The 18,224-nt window shown below is 42.3% G+C and overlaps 1 protein-coding gene across 11 annotated transcripts in view; it reads left to right on the top strand.

Moving 5' to 3' along the window:
* The window catches only part of PHACTR1 (phosphatase and actin regulator 1), a 423,459-nt gene that overhangs the window by 378,987 nt on the left and 26,248 nt on the right, over nt 1-18,224 (top strand). For all 11 annotated transcript variants that reach the window (XM_037893144.2, XM_037893141.2, XM_037893146.2 and 8 more), the window contains 2 exons: nt 10,258-10,313; nt 17,137-17,198. In XM_037893144.2, coding sequence (XP_037749072.1) covers nt 10,258-10,313; nt 17,137-17,198 — 118 coding nt within the window. The remainder of the gene's footprint in view (nt 1-10,257; nt 10,314-17,136; nt 17,199-18,224) is intronic.

The following is an 18,224-nucleotide window of genomic DNA, read 5'->3' as shown; positions in this document are numbered from 1 at the left end:
ATACTAATCAGATAATTATAAATATGAGCACCGAGAACAATTTACAACCCCTTTGGCATTCGCTGTCAGCCAAAAACGTCATCCCAGTGCTTTTGTTGTTGGAGCGGTTGTTTGTTGGGCTTTTGTTCTTACGCAGTGTGTCTGACAATATGTAGTTCTTTGGATGACTGAGTAATGTTCAGTTCAGTATTCAGGACCCTGCTACCCAAATAAACCCTGCCTCAAAAAAATCTAAGGAGAGGTCCTTAGGAGTGTGCAGTGTGAAGCTAGTGTGATATAAGTAAAACTAACTCCTGCTTTGTAGGGTTACACGGTCAATGTGTGCCCTTCAAGATTGGGCTGGAAGGGGGCAAGTCCTTTTGACACTTCTGTGGAAGGCTGATGAATGTGAAATAGCAGGTTTTGTAGTAATGGATGAAATTAAGCATAAATGTGGAACAGGCTTTGTGCATGGTTTCCCCATTCATTTCTGACTGTGTTTTAACACTGACTTGCAATCTATCTACTAGCTTAGTCCTGGGCCAGCCGTACAGTGGGCTCTTTTGGTGATGTCAACGGACACTCATTATGGACTAGGCTGAGACTACCACACTTACTCCATTTGTTACCTCCCAAAGACAAATTTGAAACCAAGTCCCACTAGCTACGTGCATAGCAGTCAAAAGAGTATCCCCTTGGAGCAAGAGTTCCAAATTACAGGGGAAAATATTTCACGGCTGGCATCCCTACTACATGTAGGACAGATCAGCATGTCTGCAGGACTCTAGGGGGAAATCCAGGACTCTCCTGTGGAATGTAGACCAGTTAACTGCCATGAACACATGCGTTTTAGCTCTTGCATACAGAACGTTCTGTAATAATAACTCTATTCAGCTTCTGATTCTGAGCATCATCCAAATAATTTATTCATGTTAGTGAAAAACTCAAAACACAGTTTTTACTTAACTTTTTTTTTTAATTTCTTTAGAGAGCAAACAAAAACAATTTGTCATTTTTACTAGTCTCCTCTTTTGCCGTGTCCTTGTCGAGAGTTTAATTTATGACAGAATCCCAGTGGGGTCTAAAGATCAAAGTATTTTAAAGTGTAAAGGGATAATGATTCTTTAGACAAGTTAGGCCAGGATTATAGCTCCTGTTCTATTTTGCAGAAAGGAAAAGGTTGTTGGGCCTCCCCCCTCCACTTTCTTTGTTTAACATCAATTCTAATTAGGAAATATTCCTTATTAAAAGGTTAGCAGTCCCGCAGGGACCATTACACTTGGATTAGGATAATAAAGCAGGCTTCTAGTTTGGTGAAGTTTCTTCAGCCTTCAAAATACAGCCTGAATGTTACTGGCAAAGAGGGGTGGATGTGCAGGAGGAGGTGACAGTATGTGCATGGGTATTTCAGAAGGTGGTCTATGGAAAGATGTCAGTGAGCGCGGACCGAGCCCTTGAAAATTCATGGAATATGTAAAAAGCTAATGTAAAATATTATTATTTAGAGACAGTACTGCCTCTATAACATACCATGTTGTTGTTTTTTTATATCCCTCTGCATGTTTTTTCTTTGTGTGCTCATGTTTTGTTCCCTCCCCTTCTCTCCCCCCCACCCCCCACCCCCAGTTGTTGTTTTTTTATTTAAGGATAATTGCGTGGAAACAGGATCTTTGCTACTTTAGAGATTATCAATTCCTGCTGCTAATTCCTCATTTGAAATAATAATCCTCTTTGCAACATTACATTTGTTTGCTGTGGAAATAGTTATGATGCAACAAAGAAAGGATTATGACTTCCTGGCCCAAATTCAGCCCAAATGTAAGCGGGTGCAACTCCCTGGCCTTAAGTGAGGAAGTAAACCCAAGAGGGGAAAGACTTGTCCTGAGGGGGAAAAAAATCTGTCAGCATACAGATGACCTTAATATAAAAAGGTGGAAGGGAAAAACCGAGTATGGGCTAAATTCTTCTGTTATTTTGGTGCAAATCCAGCACAACTCTGCTGAGGTCATTGCAATTAACTCCAGATATGCTGGTGTAACTGACACAAAACTGTCCTTTGATCTCTAAAATAATAATAATTAATAATAATAATTTCAAAGTTTTCCAAGAGGCATCTGTGCCTTTAACTATTGCACTTCTGTTTAATGAACGAGATTTATCAGAGTAAACACTTCCAGTATTGCTTGCATCTGGTACAGCATGGTTTCCCTGAACTTCCAGGGAAAAGCTATCAGTTAAAAGATTACTCCTGTGCTTTGCTAATTATAGAGGCGGAAGTAGTTGAAGGCACACTGTCTAGAGAAATCTGAGAAGGGGAAGGGGTATGAATGTGTAGTTAAATGGGAATAAATAGTTGTTGGGAAGTTTAGAGGGCAGGAGACATACATGTTGAATAAGTAATGGCTAAACGCAAAATTCATGAAGACATTAAAAAAAAGATAAGGGGTGATTTTACATGTGGTGACTCACAAAAAAGATTCATAATAATAAAAACAAATGAAAAAACAAATCTGACTACCAAATAGCTACTGTAGGGAAGCTGTATCTTACATGTACTTTTCAGAGAGCCAAGGTGGATGAGGTAATATCTTTTACTAGACCAACTTCTGTTGGTGAGAGAGACAAGCTTATGAGCTTGCACTTTCTTCAGGTCTGGGAAACATATTCAGAGTGCCACAGCTGAATACAAGGTGGAACAGATTGTTTAGTATAAGTAATTAACACACATTTCAAGAGACCATTCAAGGGAAAGTCACATTTCTCAGATATGGAGAAAAGCTCCTATAAGCTCGAAAGCTTGTCTCTTTCACCAACAGAAGTTGGTCCACTAAAAGACATTACCTCACACACGTTGTGTCTCTAATATCCCAGGATCAACACAGCTAAAACAACCCCGCATATACTTCTTAGGGCACAGCTCCTTGCAACCATCCACCACTCTTCATAACAAAGTGAGAATCTGAAATGCCTCCAGCCTGAAGTAGTTAACCACTCTTAAACATCAAAACCCTGTGCAGTTCCCAGAATTTTCCACTTCATTAACAATACAGAAAGAGAGAGTGTGGAGATTATATTACTTCCCAAGCATCCCTTCCCTCAGAACCTTACTTGCCATGTTTTAAATTGTTGAAACTTTATTATTTTAATTTTAAAAACACACCTTTGGAATTCTTGTGAATAATAAGAATCAATGAACAGACTAATTTCTGTCTTAATGTTTGGAAGGTGATGTTTCTTTATGATATCACTGGAATCTAAAACCAATTGTTTTGAGTTAATTTTGATTTATTAAGTGATTTTTACTGATTGTATGCCATTGTTCATCCCTGGCACTGACAGATCTTTTCCGTGTGAACTAATTTTGTCAGAGGGTACACAGAACAACTCCATTTGCCTGTTTTCTTTGAATAGTCTGTATTTGCTGTAATAACAGTGGAGATTTTGCAGCATTAAGCGGCACAGGTACTGAAGTATTGAGTGTATGGATTATAACTGATAGAATTCCCAATATGTGATTCCTCATTTGGATGGACATATTTGTACTTAAGGAACACGTGAATAAATGAAGTAGTAAATAGTTATATGCCCTTTATAGAGACCTTTTTTAAAAAAAAAAGGCTAATTGAATATTGACAACACTAAAAATGGAAGGCATCTATTTATTCACAGAACACACTTAGCAGGGGGAGCCATAGTAAATCCACAATGGCCACCAACAGGTCTTGGCCTTCACTGAATGAATCATCTCTATAGGTGACAGGGTTCTTCTCTTTCCATACCCATTCAGTCTTTGTCCTCTGTGTTGAGTCTTCCAGCAAGTGTGCTAATGGGATTATGGCTTTTGTGATGTGAAACACCTACTTACCTGGGGTTGGAGAGAGACCACTAGTGCATTTCACATACACTGCCAAACAACCATCAGATGAACGTGACTTTAGTTACTATTACCCTTAGCTGGATTTGAACAAGTGACTGAGAGTTGAAAGGTTCTAGGTCCCATCATCTATCCCTTTATTTACGAGAACAGTCCAAAGGACTGCACAGGAGGCTATTAGACAGCGGATAATCAATGACTCCACTGCAGTTACACCAGGGACCAGATGGTTTCACAGTGGAGCCTCCAAGTATTAGATCGCCACAGCAGTATACGAAAACCAAATAAAAGTAAAAGAGAGGACAGCAAAGGGCTTTCTAAGCTGTGGTATTTATGGGGGGAAACAGAGAATTCTGGGTCACAAGGAGGAACGTATAAGAAGAGAGGGGCAATAGCTGAGTATCCATGAGGTTCTCGCCCTGCAAAACTTTCATTAAAAACATACATTTAGAGGCTCGTTCCTGAAAAGAAAAGTGTGTTCATGCACAGCACAGATTTAGAGGGGCCCAAAATTAATGAGAGGACAGATCTACTAAACCAAAGTTGTGACCTTGGCCTGGGAACATGAGAAGAAGATCTACTAACCTCTGCGTAATCCCCATAGTGCCTTTTTATTCTACAGGTAATGCATTGTAATTAATTGAACTCAGGGCAGGAAGACAGGAAATCCTGAGCTCTAATCCTGGTTCTGGATTATTGCTACTCATGCTAGACTTGTAAAATTAGATTTTGGACCAGTGTTTCTGCGTCTGGGAAACTCATTTTCTTTCTGCGATATGGTGTGTACAATAAGAGTACAATTGAACAAGATCTCTAGCATTTTAGAATAACGTTTGCTTTATTATTATGGGTCCTAATATTCATCTGATAGCCATCTAGCACATCTTAGATCCCCAGCCAGCCATTGTGAAGTGTTTTTATTTTGTTGCCCATGAAATATATTTTTGAATTAGCTAATTCATAGTAGGCACTCTCCTTTCAAAGATTAGGAATTTGAGTACTCAGAGTTTCCCCAGAGGGAGATGTTATTGCTGTAGAGTTATTATTGCATTGTGGATGCAATTGTTATACTTCTGTCATTCTTTTTTAATGAAACAGTAAAGTGTAAAGGATGTTCCCTTTCGGGATGGAGGACTAAAACCTGATCCTAATGACAGAAATCAAAGGGAGTTTTGTTGTTAATTTCAGTGGGAAGAGGATCAGGGCCTTAGTGCCTGTCTTTTGTGCTAGGCTACGGCTTCATCTTTTGAAAGCCCTGAGAAATGCAATAATTCTCCAAGAAAATACTGAGTGCCTGGCTGTGATATTCATCGTGTAAAAAGAACGTTCATTTTTTAAAAGGGATTTTATTGGGTTGGTGATGTGATATACCTGTGATTTTATTGAAGATTATGGGTCTGAGTATATCATTGTTCAAACAGTCATACAACTCCATTTGTATCCAGTTATAAATCTATCCGTTCATTCCGTTTTTTGGACTAGATTCAGTGTGTATGGATGTTCTAGCAAAGATTACATCTGTCAGGACATCAGACAGTGTCGAGCTTGGGGTTTGTGGGGGGTTTTTTTAGTTTTTTAAATACATAAACCCCATGTATTACAGGCAAAATCTCAAGAAAGTTGTCTTATTTTTTTAGGGATAGCAAATTAAGAGAATCTACATTTTGACTATGAATGGTGATTTTTTTTTCTAGAAGACATAATTTGATGCATTCTGAACAGCCCATACTTTTCTGAAAAATCTTAAAGACCTTTTCTTGAATAACCTGTAACTTCTCCTAAGAGTAAAACAAAATCATAATAAAACAATTCCTTACTGAGCTGGAACAGAAGATAAACATAGAAGTGTACGGCTGGAATGGACCTCAATACATCATCTACTCCAGTCCCCTGCACTCAAGGCAGGACTAAGTAATAACCAGACCATTCCAGACAGGTGTTTGTCTAACCCATTCTTTAAAATCTCCAATATTAATAAACTTTTGGAGATGTCTCAAGTAGAAGCTGACTTGCTTGGCCTCAAGGAGGTCTAGAAAAGGAAGTAATCAAAGCAACCCAGGTTTGGGGCTTTACTCAGAAGGCCAGTTTTACGATATTTTTGACTATCCACAGATGTTTGAGCAAGGCAATAAAGCAAAAAACTGTTGACTGGATTTGCTAAAAATCTTTCCAACAGTGTAAACTAGGGCTGGTTAAAAATTTCCCATTAAAACTGTTTTTCAACAGAAAATTAGGTTTTTGAGTAAACACAATTTTTCACAGAAAATTTCAGTTTTTCATTCAAAAAACCCAGGAATATTTCACATAAAAATCAAAATATTTCAATTTGGATATGCTGCTGCAATGCCTTATGGGAGTTGTAGTTTGGTTGCCTCTCATCCCCATTTTGCTCCATGGGCTGGTCTTCCCAGCCAAACTACATCTACCATGATGCACCAGGACCTGGGACTCCCATGTACCTATCCAAGAGGGAAGACTGGCAATCATGGGAACTGTAGTCTGACCAGGAGCCCAGCCAATAGAGAAGAATGGGAGCATGAGGCAACCAAACAACAGATTCCACAAGGTACCACTGCGGCATTTTTAATCATTTTTCAAATGTTTCAATATTCAAATTTTCTCCAAAAATCAAAATTTTCCACAGGGAAAAATCCATTATCCAACCAATCCCATTCTAAATTCATCTTCATTGGAGCTGAATATGGTCTTGCATCCGCTCTGGCTTGCTCTAGCCGTTGCCTCACTCATGCTCTTGTATTTGCCTGCACAAATGCAAAAATCTAACTGGAGCTGAATGTTTAAAATCAGCAGGAAGGCAAAAGATAGTCGTTATTTGAAAGCTGAAATTCAGCAAATGCTCCTTACGGGTTTCCCTGGGAAATTAAAAATCAGTAAAGAGAGAGAGGGAGAAGCATTGTCAGGAAAGGTACCAAGAGACCTGCAACAAAGAGAACTGGCAGGAAGAACAACTTGAAGGAAGAGAGTGTGTGTCAGGCACATTTTCAGTTTTAACAATATCTTAATGAAGTTTTCTGTCAGGAATTGTACAAGTGTAGAGGTCTTATGTTTAATATTGTGCTTCTTTGGATAGGGATTCCTTGCTTGAGAAGCCTTCAGTTTAGCATGTAGGCAATTGAGAACTTAATTAATTGACAAGACAGTGTTTTCCCCCATCTCATAAATCCTAATTGGAGAAGACTGACTAGAGAAGGCTGATTCTCAATAGGAAAATAAGCCCCTCAAGTTTGGAATCCTACTTCTAGCCATGCTGCAGAAGAAAGTGAAAACTGATGCTGCAGAAGAAAGTGAAACTCCTGAGCCTCATAAATGCACTTATCCAGTTGTGCACTGCTGGGCCAGGAGGTGTGAAGGCAGTTCTTCCCTGACCTCTGCTAACAGTTAACATATGCGTGGAAACATGAGATTTGATTATTGGTCTCTTCCCTAGTTCTCTTCTAATCACCTATACTTAGTATTGGATTGCAGAAAACTTTTGAAAGGCCATGAACAGCATTTGTTTATTATCTAGCTATCATTTTGGGGAAAGGTATGTCACAGTTTCAGGGTAACTGCACCTTGGACCCCCTCCATGATCTGCTCAAGGAATGCCCTCTCAGGCCTCCAGCCAGCACCTCTTTCTGGGCAGGAACCTGTGTCCCTTTTCTCCCCAGATCGGGTTTTAGGCTGAAGTTATCTCAGGCAGGTCTGACTAATGGCTAGCCCCCGCACTTTGCTTTTTTTCCAAGGGCTGTGACCAGGGAATGCCAATGGTTATAAGTGACCACATAGCTCTTTCAAAGCAGAGGACATTTATTTAAGGAAAAAATCATACAGAGAAAACATATTAAATAGCCAAAGGATCACATACTGAATGTACCAGTGGTCGTCTGTTGACCAAATGGAGGAGTCTGACAGGGCAAAGTTCTTCCAACCTTTCAAGCAGGGTTGGATCCTTGCTTGGACCAAAGGTCAGGTCCATTTGCTGGATCTAAAGGCAGGCCCCCCTGTCAGTATAAACCCAGTCTTTTATACCAAAACTCTTGCTTTGTCTCCCAGCCTCCTGAAAATTTCCCCTCTCCTCAGGAGGTCATGCCTCAAAAGGCTGGGTAATCTAAACTACAGAAGAGGTTGCATAGTGCTCATGACTCCATTTACATTTTTCAGATGGTCCTGTCAGAAGATAAAGCCAAGGGGCCAGGCCTTCAGCTGGTATAAATCGGTGTAGCTCTCTTGCTTCAGTGAAGCTACATTGATTTATGCCAGTTAAGGATTTGCCCTCGAGAGTACATCTTTCGTTATGACTGAAATGCTCGAGTGCCTAAATCAGTTTTTACTCATTCCTCACTCAACCAAAAACTGAAGTCACAGGATTTGGCCCTGTGCTCGGAAATGGCCAGCTTTCACTTACTCTGATGTCTGAAAAATATGAGATTTTTAGCTGATCCTTTTTAATCCCATTTTGTTTTTTCACTGCGAGCAAAAGGCCCTTGACAGTAACATCCTCCTCATAAAGTCACAGGGATTGCTCTTTTTTCTTACCATGTGCTGTTTGTCCCTGTGGAAAACTCAGATGCTCAGTGGCTGGAATTTGGCCTCAGCATTCCTCTGATGCATCTTCCTGAGAACTCTCACAATGTGATGCACAAGAAGCATTATGTAACTCAGTCACTAGAGCTACGTATTGCCGAGCTAAACTGTGTGACTTTATTCTTTGATTCCCACACACTGCTAGTAACAAACTGCTTTTAATGGCCTCCTTACACTAAGGTGAACTATCTAAACATCCCATTAGCAACGGTTACTGTATCTTAAGGATAATGATAATAAATAATAGTGTTTGAATAGCACTTTCCATTTTCAGAGTGATTTACAAACACTCATTCATTCTGAATTAAGGATGAGTTTCTGTCGTTTTCAGCACTTTTCCAATGAAGTAATTGTCCAGTCAACCATGGCAAAGAGACCAAGCTAATGGTCCTAATTCTCTACTGCATTAAGGTCACTTTTTGCTGCTGCAGTGGTGTAAATGAATCATAAAACCAGCATATTTGGCCGTGGGATTATACCCCCTGCATATGGGAATCTTCACAGAGCTGAGTAGTGGTACCTCTGGCATATTCCCCTCTAAGCATCTGGCATAGGGTGTATGCCTAGAAGAAGTCCCAGCACTGCTGTGAATCCCAGCTGCTGTAACAACTCCTTGAGGCCACAGGGAATGAGCACAATGAAGAGCAGTCCCCAGGCTGCTGTAATTTATGCCTGGGTACCAGATTGGCACACAGTAGCTCCGGGATCAATGGAGTGCAAAGATGATTTGAAGATACTGCTGCACGCCCCTCCTGTGATGTGCTGTGCAGTCTTTGGCTGCAGCTGCGGATGGGGGGCCAGTTTGTTCTGAGAAGCCTGAAATCATTTCCTAAACTTTGTCAGACAGTAGCCCTGAGCCTACATCGTATCAGGCGGCCTCAGCTTCCATTTATTTAAATGAGAGTCATCAATTTCCCTGATGTAAATGACTGCATTGTGTGTGGAGGGTACTCAGCACAGGATCAGGCCCCAAGTTCATGTTTTGGATGGTGATTAATGTTCTGTTACTGCTCCCATTGGAAGCAGTGACAAGACTCCCATTGACTTCAGTGGGTGTCAGAGCAGGCTCAACAAATGTTAATTTCTGAGGTCATCTTGCTGGTTTCCTTTGTTTTTCTAACACCCCTTTCCGCTGCGCTCTCTTGCTTTCCAGTCGGAGTTTTCTGATTGCTTCTGTTTGCAGTCCCCATTTTGTAATTAGATCTTATTTGTTGTGACTGTATTACATACAGGTTGACTGCCAAGTGATTTCAATTCATGTTCATTTGTAATTAGTACGTTTAATAAAGCTGTCCAAGGAGGGAGTGAGAATGGAGGAGGAGGAGAAGAGCTGCTATTGTTCTGCAGTCTGCGAAGCCTAACCATGCCTCCTTGTTTCTGTGGACTGGCTTTGTGTTCAAACTCTGATTGGACGAGCTGGGTACAGTTGGGAGGCTCACACACAGCAGACTGGAGGGCAGGGAGGGAGGGAGCTAGAACTAAACTTGTCATATTTGTGGAAGTCAGGAAACAGTCATGAAAGGAAGGAAATTAAGTGAAGAAATCTGCACAGCCTACCTTTTAGCAGGCTTGCCCAGGGTGGGAGTGGGAAGGTCACATGTCTAACATGACACAACACATTTTGGTTTTTGTGGGTTGGAAATAGAAGAGCAAAGAATACGCCATAATATCACGCAGTGTGTGGACATACTGTGTAGATAATGGAGCAATGTCATTGTCCCATTCTCTGCCTTTTGCGCCGCAAAGTCGCTCTTATACACATTGAACTAAGGAGGATGTGATATGGTCCAAAAACTGATCCTGGATTTTTTTCGCAGACGACTGAGCCAGAGGCCCACTGCTGAGGAACTGGAGCAGAGGAACATTCTGAAACGTAAGCATTTGTACCATTCGGAATTGAACTTGGTAGCTGCTCAATATCTTTTATAAAGCACCAAATCAAGTCTGTAGCTATATCACAAATAAGTAATAATATATATAAGAGCTATGGTTGGGTGGGAATGACTGTAAAAAAGACATTCAGTAAGATAACCAATATAAGCAGTCTGAGAAGAAAATTCAAACTGAGGGTCATCTTCCAAAGTTCTCACACAGGCAAACCTCCCATTGAAATCCAGTAAAGACTTCAGGATTTAGCCCACAGTTTCTGAATTCTAATCTGTATTGATCCTTTAAACAAACAAACCTATGGGGAGTTGCAACATCCCTAAAGTAATTAATGATATTTTAAAGCCACAAAAAACACCCAGACAGCCTGATCCTGTTCCAGTTTACCACTGATTTCAAGGAGAGGAAGATTGAATCTGAAACAAGTTTTTCTGATGAACGAATCAGATATTGAAAAAGTATGGCAGTTATTTTTTATCAAAGCAAAATGGTTTTAAATATAAAAAGATAAAACTGTTTGTTTGAAGGTAACTAGCAAGAAAGCAGAGAACAGCAGGAATACAATTTTCACTGACACTCTTGTTTGGGTGATGTATCCTGCATCCTTTCTGGAGCATGGAACTAGAGTATTTTTAAAAAGCTACAAGAAAAAAATATTGTAAAATAATGCATTTAAATTCCTTAGTGTGTCTTTAGATAGGATGCCATTGCTAAACATTGTATATTCATTGTTGTTTTTTAATTTCTACATTGAACAGAATCCTAGAGGCATGTAATGAGTGATTAGCTCTCTAGAAATTAGTAAAATTAATTGATTAAATACCATGAAATCAAATTTCTAACATATTTTAGTGGTGTAGTTAGAGAATAAAATGTGCTGGCACTGCAGTGATTGGTTTTCTGTAAATATGGCACATGAATAGACAAATAGCTATAGATCTAGAGCAGGGGTGGGCAAACTTTTTTTGGCCGAGGGCCATATCTGGGTGGAGAAATTGTAGCAGGGCCAGGGCAGGGGGTTAGAGTGTGGGAGGGAGTGCGGGGTGTGGGAGGGGGTGCGGTGTGCAGGAACGGGCTTAGGGAAAGGGATTGGGGCAGAGGAGCGGTGCGGGGTGTAGGAGGGGGCTCAGGGAAATGGGTTGAGGTGCAGGAGGGGTGCGGAATGCAGGAGGGAGCTCAGGGAAGGGGTGCAGGAGGGGTGCAGACTGCGGGAGGAGTTCAGGGCAGGGGTTTGGGGTTCAGGAGGGGTGCAGGGTGTGGCAGGGGCTCAGGGCCAGGGGCTGGGGTGCAGGAAGGGTGCGGGTGCGGCAGGGGGCTCAGGGCAGGGGGTTGGGGTACAGGAGGGGTGTGGGGTGCGGCAGGGGGCTCAGGGCAAGGGGTTGGGGTGTAGGAGGGTATAAGGTGCAGGCAGGGAGTTGGGGGCGGGGTGTAGGAGGGGTTCAGGCTCCGGCCCGGCACTGCTTACCTAAAGTGGCTCCGGGGTGGCAGCAGCATGCACCAGGGCCAGGGCAGACTCCCTGCCTGCCTGCCCTAGCCCCAGGCCTGCGCAGCCCCTGGGGGATGAGAGGGACACAGGACTCTGCGCGCTGCCCTTCCCACGCCGAAGCTCCCATTGGCTGCAGTTCCCCGTTCCCGGCCAATGGGAGCTGCAGGGGGCGGTGCCTGGAGGCAAAGGCAATGCACGGAGCCCTCTGCCCCTGCGCCCCCCCAGGCCGCAGGGACGTGGTGCCGGCCGCTTCTGAGAGTGGCGTGGGCCCTGCGGCACCACGGGGGGCAATCCCGCCAGCCAGATCTAAAGCCCTGATGGGCCAGATCCGGCCCGCGGGCAGTAGTTTGCCCACCGCTGATCTAGAGAGAAGATTAGATTAGCTATCAGAACCAATTTAAGCCGATATGGGGTCATCATTCACTTATGAGTGTGTCATCTCCTACTATATTCTCTAAACTTCTATGTCATGTCAGGTGGAGGGAGTCAGTCTCCTGGGGAAAATGACTGGAAAAAGAGGCGATGTGTCCAGAACCTAGGGTAACCAGACAGCAAATGTGAAAAATCGGGACAGGGTGTGGGGGGTAATAGGAGCCTATATAAGAAAAAGACCCAAAAATCGGGACTGTCCCTATAAAATCGGGACATCTGGTCACCCTACCAGAACCAGATTCTCCAAAGAGCTCATATTATCACCCCAGAATTCCCAGTCAGCATGAACCATCTGATACCGCACATCACCTGGCACTGGAGCATGACCAGTAACCACCACACTGGTACTGGTGCGGGAGGAGTCGGGGGGTCAGGCTGCAGCTTTGGCAGCATTGTCTGAACCATAGACTTAATGGCCAACATTTAAAAACCTAGGTATCTAAAGGTAGGCTGTTACAGGTAAAATTTTCAAAAGTGCCCAAGTCATTTAGGAACCTAAATCTCACTGGGACTCATCCCCCTGAGTCATTTAGGGATTTTTTTAAAATGGGACTTAGGCTCCTAAGTGACTTAAGTGCATTTGAAACTATTACCCTAAATCTAGAACTACATTTCGGCACCTAAATAAAACATAGATCTGCCATAGAACTCCATACGTCTTGGTAAATGAAAAATTTCCTAAATACTTGGGGGGAAATTGTTACATAATAATTGTATTTATAAATCACCTCACACCTTTGCTGAAGCACCTGCGTGATGAACAAATTATTGAAATATTATGTAATGAAAACATCAAATATTAAAAATCCAAACTAAGGAGCATCAGATACCAGTATGGTCAGCATTACAAGACAGCATTGTTCACTTCCCCTTGAATAGTTCAGTGATGCAATTTAAATAAATATATAAGAACATAGATAGATGGACAGACGGATGATGTAAAACAAGAAAATTAAGTCCAAAGTTCTTATCCCAAACAAGTGAAACTATTTTTATTAGCCCAATTTACAATACAGTAAATGAACACGTGGTGTTTTTCAAAGTTAAGTAAGTTGGTTTTCCTCTGTGGTTAGAGCTGAAATTTCCTTGATGCACTTGTCACGGTTGACATCACTGTGTTCTTATATCAAATGCAATTGTGTCAGTTTCCGTTCCACGGGGGAAAACAAAAGGAGGCAAAATGTATTGACTCATCCAGTCTTTGCTCATGCAGAGATCACCTGTCCATTTCCTAGCCCCACTATGACGGAATGAATAAGAGTCTTGCTGATCGAATTCCGAAAGCACAGGTACTCATAGCACAAAACCCACGGCCACAGACGGCACTAGTAAACTTACGGTTGTCTCAGAAGAGAAGCTGAGGGCCTCCCATGAAATGTCACATGCCCTCAACTCCCATTGACTTAAATAAGAGTCACGGGCAGGAAGCAGCTTGGGTGAGGAACACAGCACCCTGTAGTTTTGTGTGCTGGATAAGCATGAAGGCTGAACTGATGCTCACCCATGCGGAGGGTCCTTCTATGGCATGGGTGAGGCACATTAGTTTGTGAGGAAACTTGCATGGTGACTGTTATCTGTGATGAATAGAGGACTTCAGCTTTTAAGGATGCCAGGTTGGCACCTTCAATGAGCATGAATTCCCTGTAAAAAGGCAATGAGATTGGATCTGATGGGTCTGACACGATTTCAGTCAAAATGTCACACTGGCACTGACATCAGACCTGAAAATTCAAGTTCTTCTCACATAAAGAGGCTAGAAAGAAAGAGAGAATCTCCTGACCACTTAAAACAAAACACACAAAACAACAGTTTTGTAAGCTCTGTAGATCTAAAAGGACTTCATCAATTTTAGCCATGTTTTAAAATAAAGAAATCACTTTCTGGCTTCAGACAAGGACAATTGCCAATGACCAGCTTTCACTTGGTAAAGGTTTCACCCTACCCAGTTGTCTCTACAGCTTGGTAACTGGGCTGAAGGAAACAAGGAGACAGGAAAAATAGTGCAGTTGTTAAGAAGCCTCATTTCTGCCCTTTCAGACACTTATTTGTAGTCTTCCAGCCAATTTATTCTATTCTGAGCCCTGTTAGAAGCTGTTTACCTCTCCCAGTTCACAGCCTGATCCTTCAAAGATTTACTCAATGGCACTGTTTCTGTTAGTAAACTGTTGACAAGATCAGCTCCTTAGATTTTGTGTGGAACAATAAATCAGTCTGACTGGAGACTGATTGGAGGGAGAAACTATGCAGGAAACTTAAAAAAAAAAAAAAAACGAAGAAAAAGAGCAACAATTGAGCAACACATGTATTCGAAATAGTATAGAAAAGGTGCTTGGGATCTGTCCCCTGCTGTCTGCTTATCCTTCTGCTATTGCATGAAACGCCTTCCTCCAGAAAATTTTATTTTAAAAGTATTACTGGAAATCTGCCATTTGAAATTAAAGAGCCCTATTATAATAGGAGACGATCATGCACAGCATGTATTGAATTGCTGCATTTTTAGTGGGAAATCCTGGTCCCACTGAAGTTGGTGGGAGTTTTGCAACTGACTTCACTGGGGCCAGGATTTCTCCTGTACTGGTTAGAGCCTCAGGCTGGGAATCAGGAGACCCGGTTTCTAATCCTAGCTCTGCCTCCAATTTGCTCTGTGATCATGGACAAGTCAAATAGTTCCTCTGCGCTGTACGGCTGGTCTATGCCCACTTTGAACACCAGTTTAACTGCATCGTTTTAAATAAACTCCAGGTGTGGACACTTTTAGATTAGTTTGAGTGCCTTAAATTGGCTTAATTTAATGCAGTTGGTAACTGAAAGTTTTAAGAATACCCACAGTAGGGATTTGCCCGGATTGAGCTACATTGGTTCCAGCACCAGTTCAGTTAAATCAGTGCTCCAACTGTGTGTAGAACAGCCCTTAGTTTCCCTTTCTCTAAAACAGGGGTAATATTTACCCACAATTGTAAAATACTTTGAGATTCTTGGATGAAAGGCACTGTATACAATAGACTGTATGTGTAAAGTAATAGTATATTATTATTATTTCTTGACTCATTGAAGGTGCTCAGCCTTAAGAGTCCACTCCAGCAGCTCAGTAATGAACATTTTGTTGTGGCTTATTGCTTAGTTACCTAAGCTATCTGTGTATTATGATTGTGCCTAGACAATGGGGTAAGCTTTTCAAAAAGAGTGTAAATAAGGATATGGTCTCACTGCAGAATTAACTTGGGTTAACTCCTCAGTGAAGACAAGCGCTAACTGACTTAGGAGCCTACATCCCATTGTTTAAATTCCTACATCTCACTGACTTTCAGTGAGATTTAGACTTGTAAGTGCTTAAGTCACTTTTGAAAATGTGATTTTTAAGAGCTTTGGAAAGTTTTGCCCTGAGCCTATTTTTTAAGTTTAAGGATCAATGAGGCTTGTGAAAGTTTAATAGAGCTGGCAGTGCTAGATATTACTTTCCTGAGCCTTTGTGACACAGGCTTGTCTTGGTAAGAAACTGCCATGTGGCCTATTTGGTTTTAGTTTGTGAAGCGTGTTGTCCCCAGTGTTGGCTGTTGTGCTCCTGTGCTGTGCTATGCAAGGCCCGTATCGGAAGGCCCTTCTCACCACTCTGTTAGACAATAGCTCAGATAATGGCAGGCTATTCTGTGTGCTGTGCCTGGGACTTTGCCCAGTACCCCTATTGTGAGTTTCATTTCCAGACCCTCCACTGAGTAACTGTGGGCAAATTATTCTGTGGCCAGGGAAAAAATACTTCTGCTTCCTCCCGAACTCCTGCCCTTTCAGCCTGTTCTTCTCAGAGGCTAGCTGTATTATCACTGTCCACCGCTAGGCCACCAGAATGCAGACAGTGGTTTCTGAAGCACTGGCTGTCTGCCTGGTAATGCTAGAAAGTGAAACACACAAAGAAGTAAAATTCATAGTGATACTGAGGCAGAAGATGTGGATATTTCATGAGGCACAGAAGGAAGTGCAGTAGCAAGTAGGTAGGGAAGTTTGCTGTTCCCAGAAGCACTTTCTCTGCATCTGTCAAGCCCTGAAACATAAGTAGGGCCCTACCAAATTCACGGTAATGAAATACACGCCATAGACTGTGAAATCTGGTTTTCCCCCATGAAATCTGGTCTTTTGTGTGCTTTTACCCTAGATTATACAGATTTCATGGGGGAGACCAGTGTTTCTCAAGTTGGGGGTGCTGACCCAAAAAGGAGTGGCAGGGGGGTCACAAGGTTATTTTAAGGGGGTCACAGTATTGCCAGCCTTACTTCTGCACTGCCTGCAGAGCTAAGCGGTCGGAGAGCGGTGGCTGCTGGCCAGGCGCCCAGCCAGCAGCAGTGCAAAAGTAAGGGTGGCAATACCATACCATGCCATCCTTACTTCTGTGCTGCTGTCTTCAGAGCTGGGCAGCCAGAGTGGTGGCTGCTGACCAAGGGCCCAGCTCTGAAGGCCGCAGCGCAGAGGGTGGCAATACCATACCATGCCATCCTTACTTCCACGCTGCTGGTGGTGGTGACTCTGCCTTCAGAGCTGGGATTGCAGCCGGCAGCTGCCGCTCTCCAGCTGCCCAGCTCTGACGGCAGTGCCACCACCAGCAGCAGCATAAAAAGGTAGCAATACCGCAACCCCTGCTACAATAACCTTGTGACATACACACACACAACTCCTTTTTGGGTCAGGATCCCTACAATTATAAAACCGTGACATTTCAGATTTAAAAAGCTGAAATCATGAAATTTACGATTTTTAAAATCCTCTGACTGTGAAATTGACCAAAATGGGCCCTGAATTTGGAGGGCCCTAACCATAAGTATACTGACTTAGAGGCTTATTTGTTGCATACTGTGCATTTTGATCATGCCAACAGTCTAGAATCATGTAAATCTTTTTCTAGCTCGGAATGAGCAAGAGGAGCAGGAGGAAAAACGGGAGATAAAGAGAAGATTAACACGCAAGGTGAGAGGCAACTTTTATACTGTTGTAGTCCAGCTGGAACTTGCTACTGACTGCATAATTCTTTGCCTTTTTCTTTTCCAGAGCACCCTTTTTAAAAAGAGAACTTGAAATATTATTGAACGAAATCTTAAACAACTGTCTATGCATTTTAAGGGTGAAAACCCAGGGGAAAGAGAGAAGCATCTCTGGGGACTTCCAGGGCAATTATTAGAAATAATGGAATGAAAATAAGCAAAGGAGAATTTAGGCTCAAGAGCAGGAAAGCATTTCTTAGGCGTAACAAGGAAGAGTAAAGGCTTAGCATTGGTCTAATGCTATTTCCATTGAAGTCAGTGGCTCCCAATGATTTCTATAGGAGCAGCGTTAAGGCAATGCTGAGTGCTTTTGAAAATCCTACTCAAGACGCATTATACCGGGGAATGGACTTTTAATGGAAGAGAACTATTGCCTGAGACATTTAAAACTAGATAGGAACAAAGCAGTAGAGATAGTGTGTAATGCAGGAAAGGGAACAATCCTGTCTTGGCAAAAGAGGATGGACTAGATGACCTAATAGGTCTTTTCCATCTATGATTCTTCTACTCTTAAGGGCAAACAGTAGTAATTTTATATATACTTGGTGAGCTGGTGTGAATCCTCATCAGAGCAGTGGTGGGCAACCTGCAGCCCTCCCCCACTTCCCACAGCTCCCATTGGCCACTGGGAGCTGCGGGCGGCCGTGCCTGCGGACGGTCAATGCAAACAAACTGTGTCGCAGCTCGCCAGCAGATTACCCTGACGTGCCGCTGGTTGCCCACCACTGTCATGGAGCCATTGATTTCAGCGGCACTATACTCATTTATATTCGTTCAGGACCTTGCCTGTTCTTTTTAAATAAAGTTTGTTTTGCAGTTTGTATAATATTTCCCATATGAGGAGAGAGATGGAAGAAGCACCACTGTGAACTCATACTGTTAAATAGTTCTCTTGTCCAAACAATTTTATAAACACCAAGAAGTTGAATAGACAGTAGTAAAATATATAAAT

Source organism: Chelonia mydas, chromosome 2 (assembly GCF_015237465.2).
Source record: "Chelonia mydas isolate rCheMyd1 chromosome 2, rCheMyd1.pri.v2, whole genome shotgun sequence".
In the NCBI taxonomy this organism is placed as follows: Eukaryota; Metazoa; Chordata; order Testudines; family Cheloniidae; genus Chelonia; species Chelonia mydas.
The sequence above is the reverse complement of the archived record's forward strand: the minus strand, read 5'-3'. Positions and strand labels throughout refer to the sequence as shown.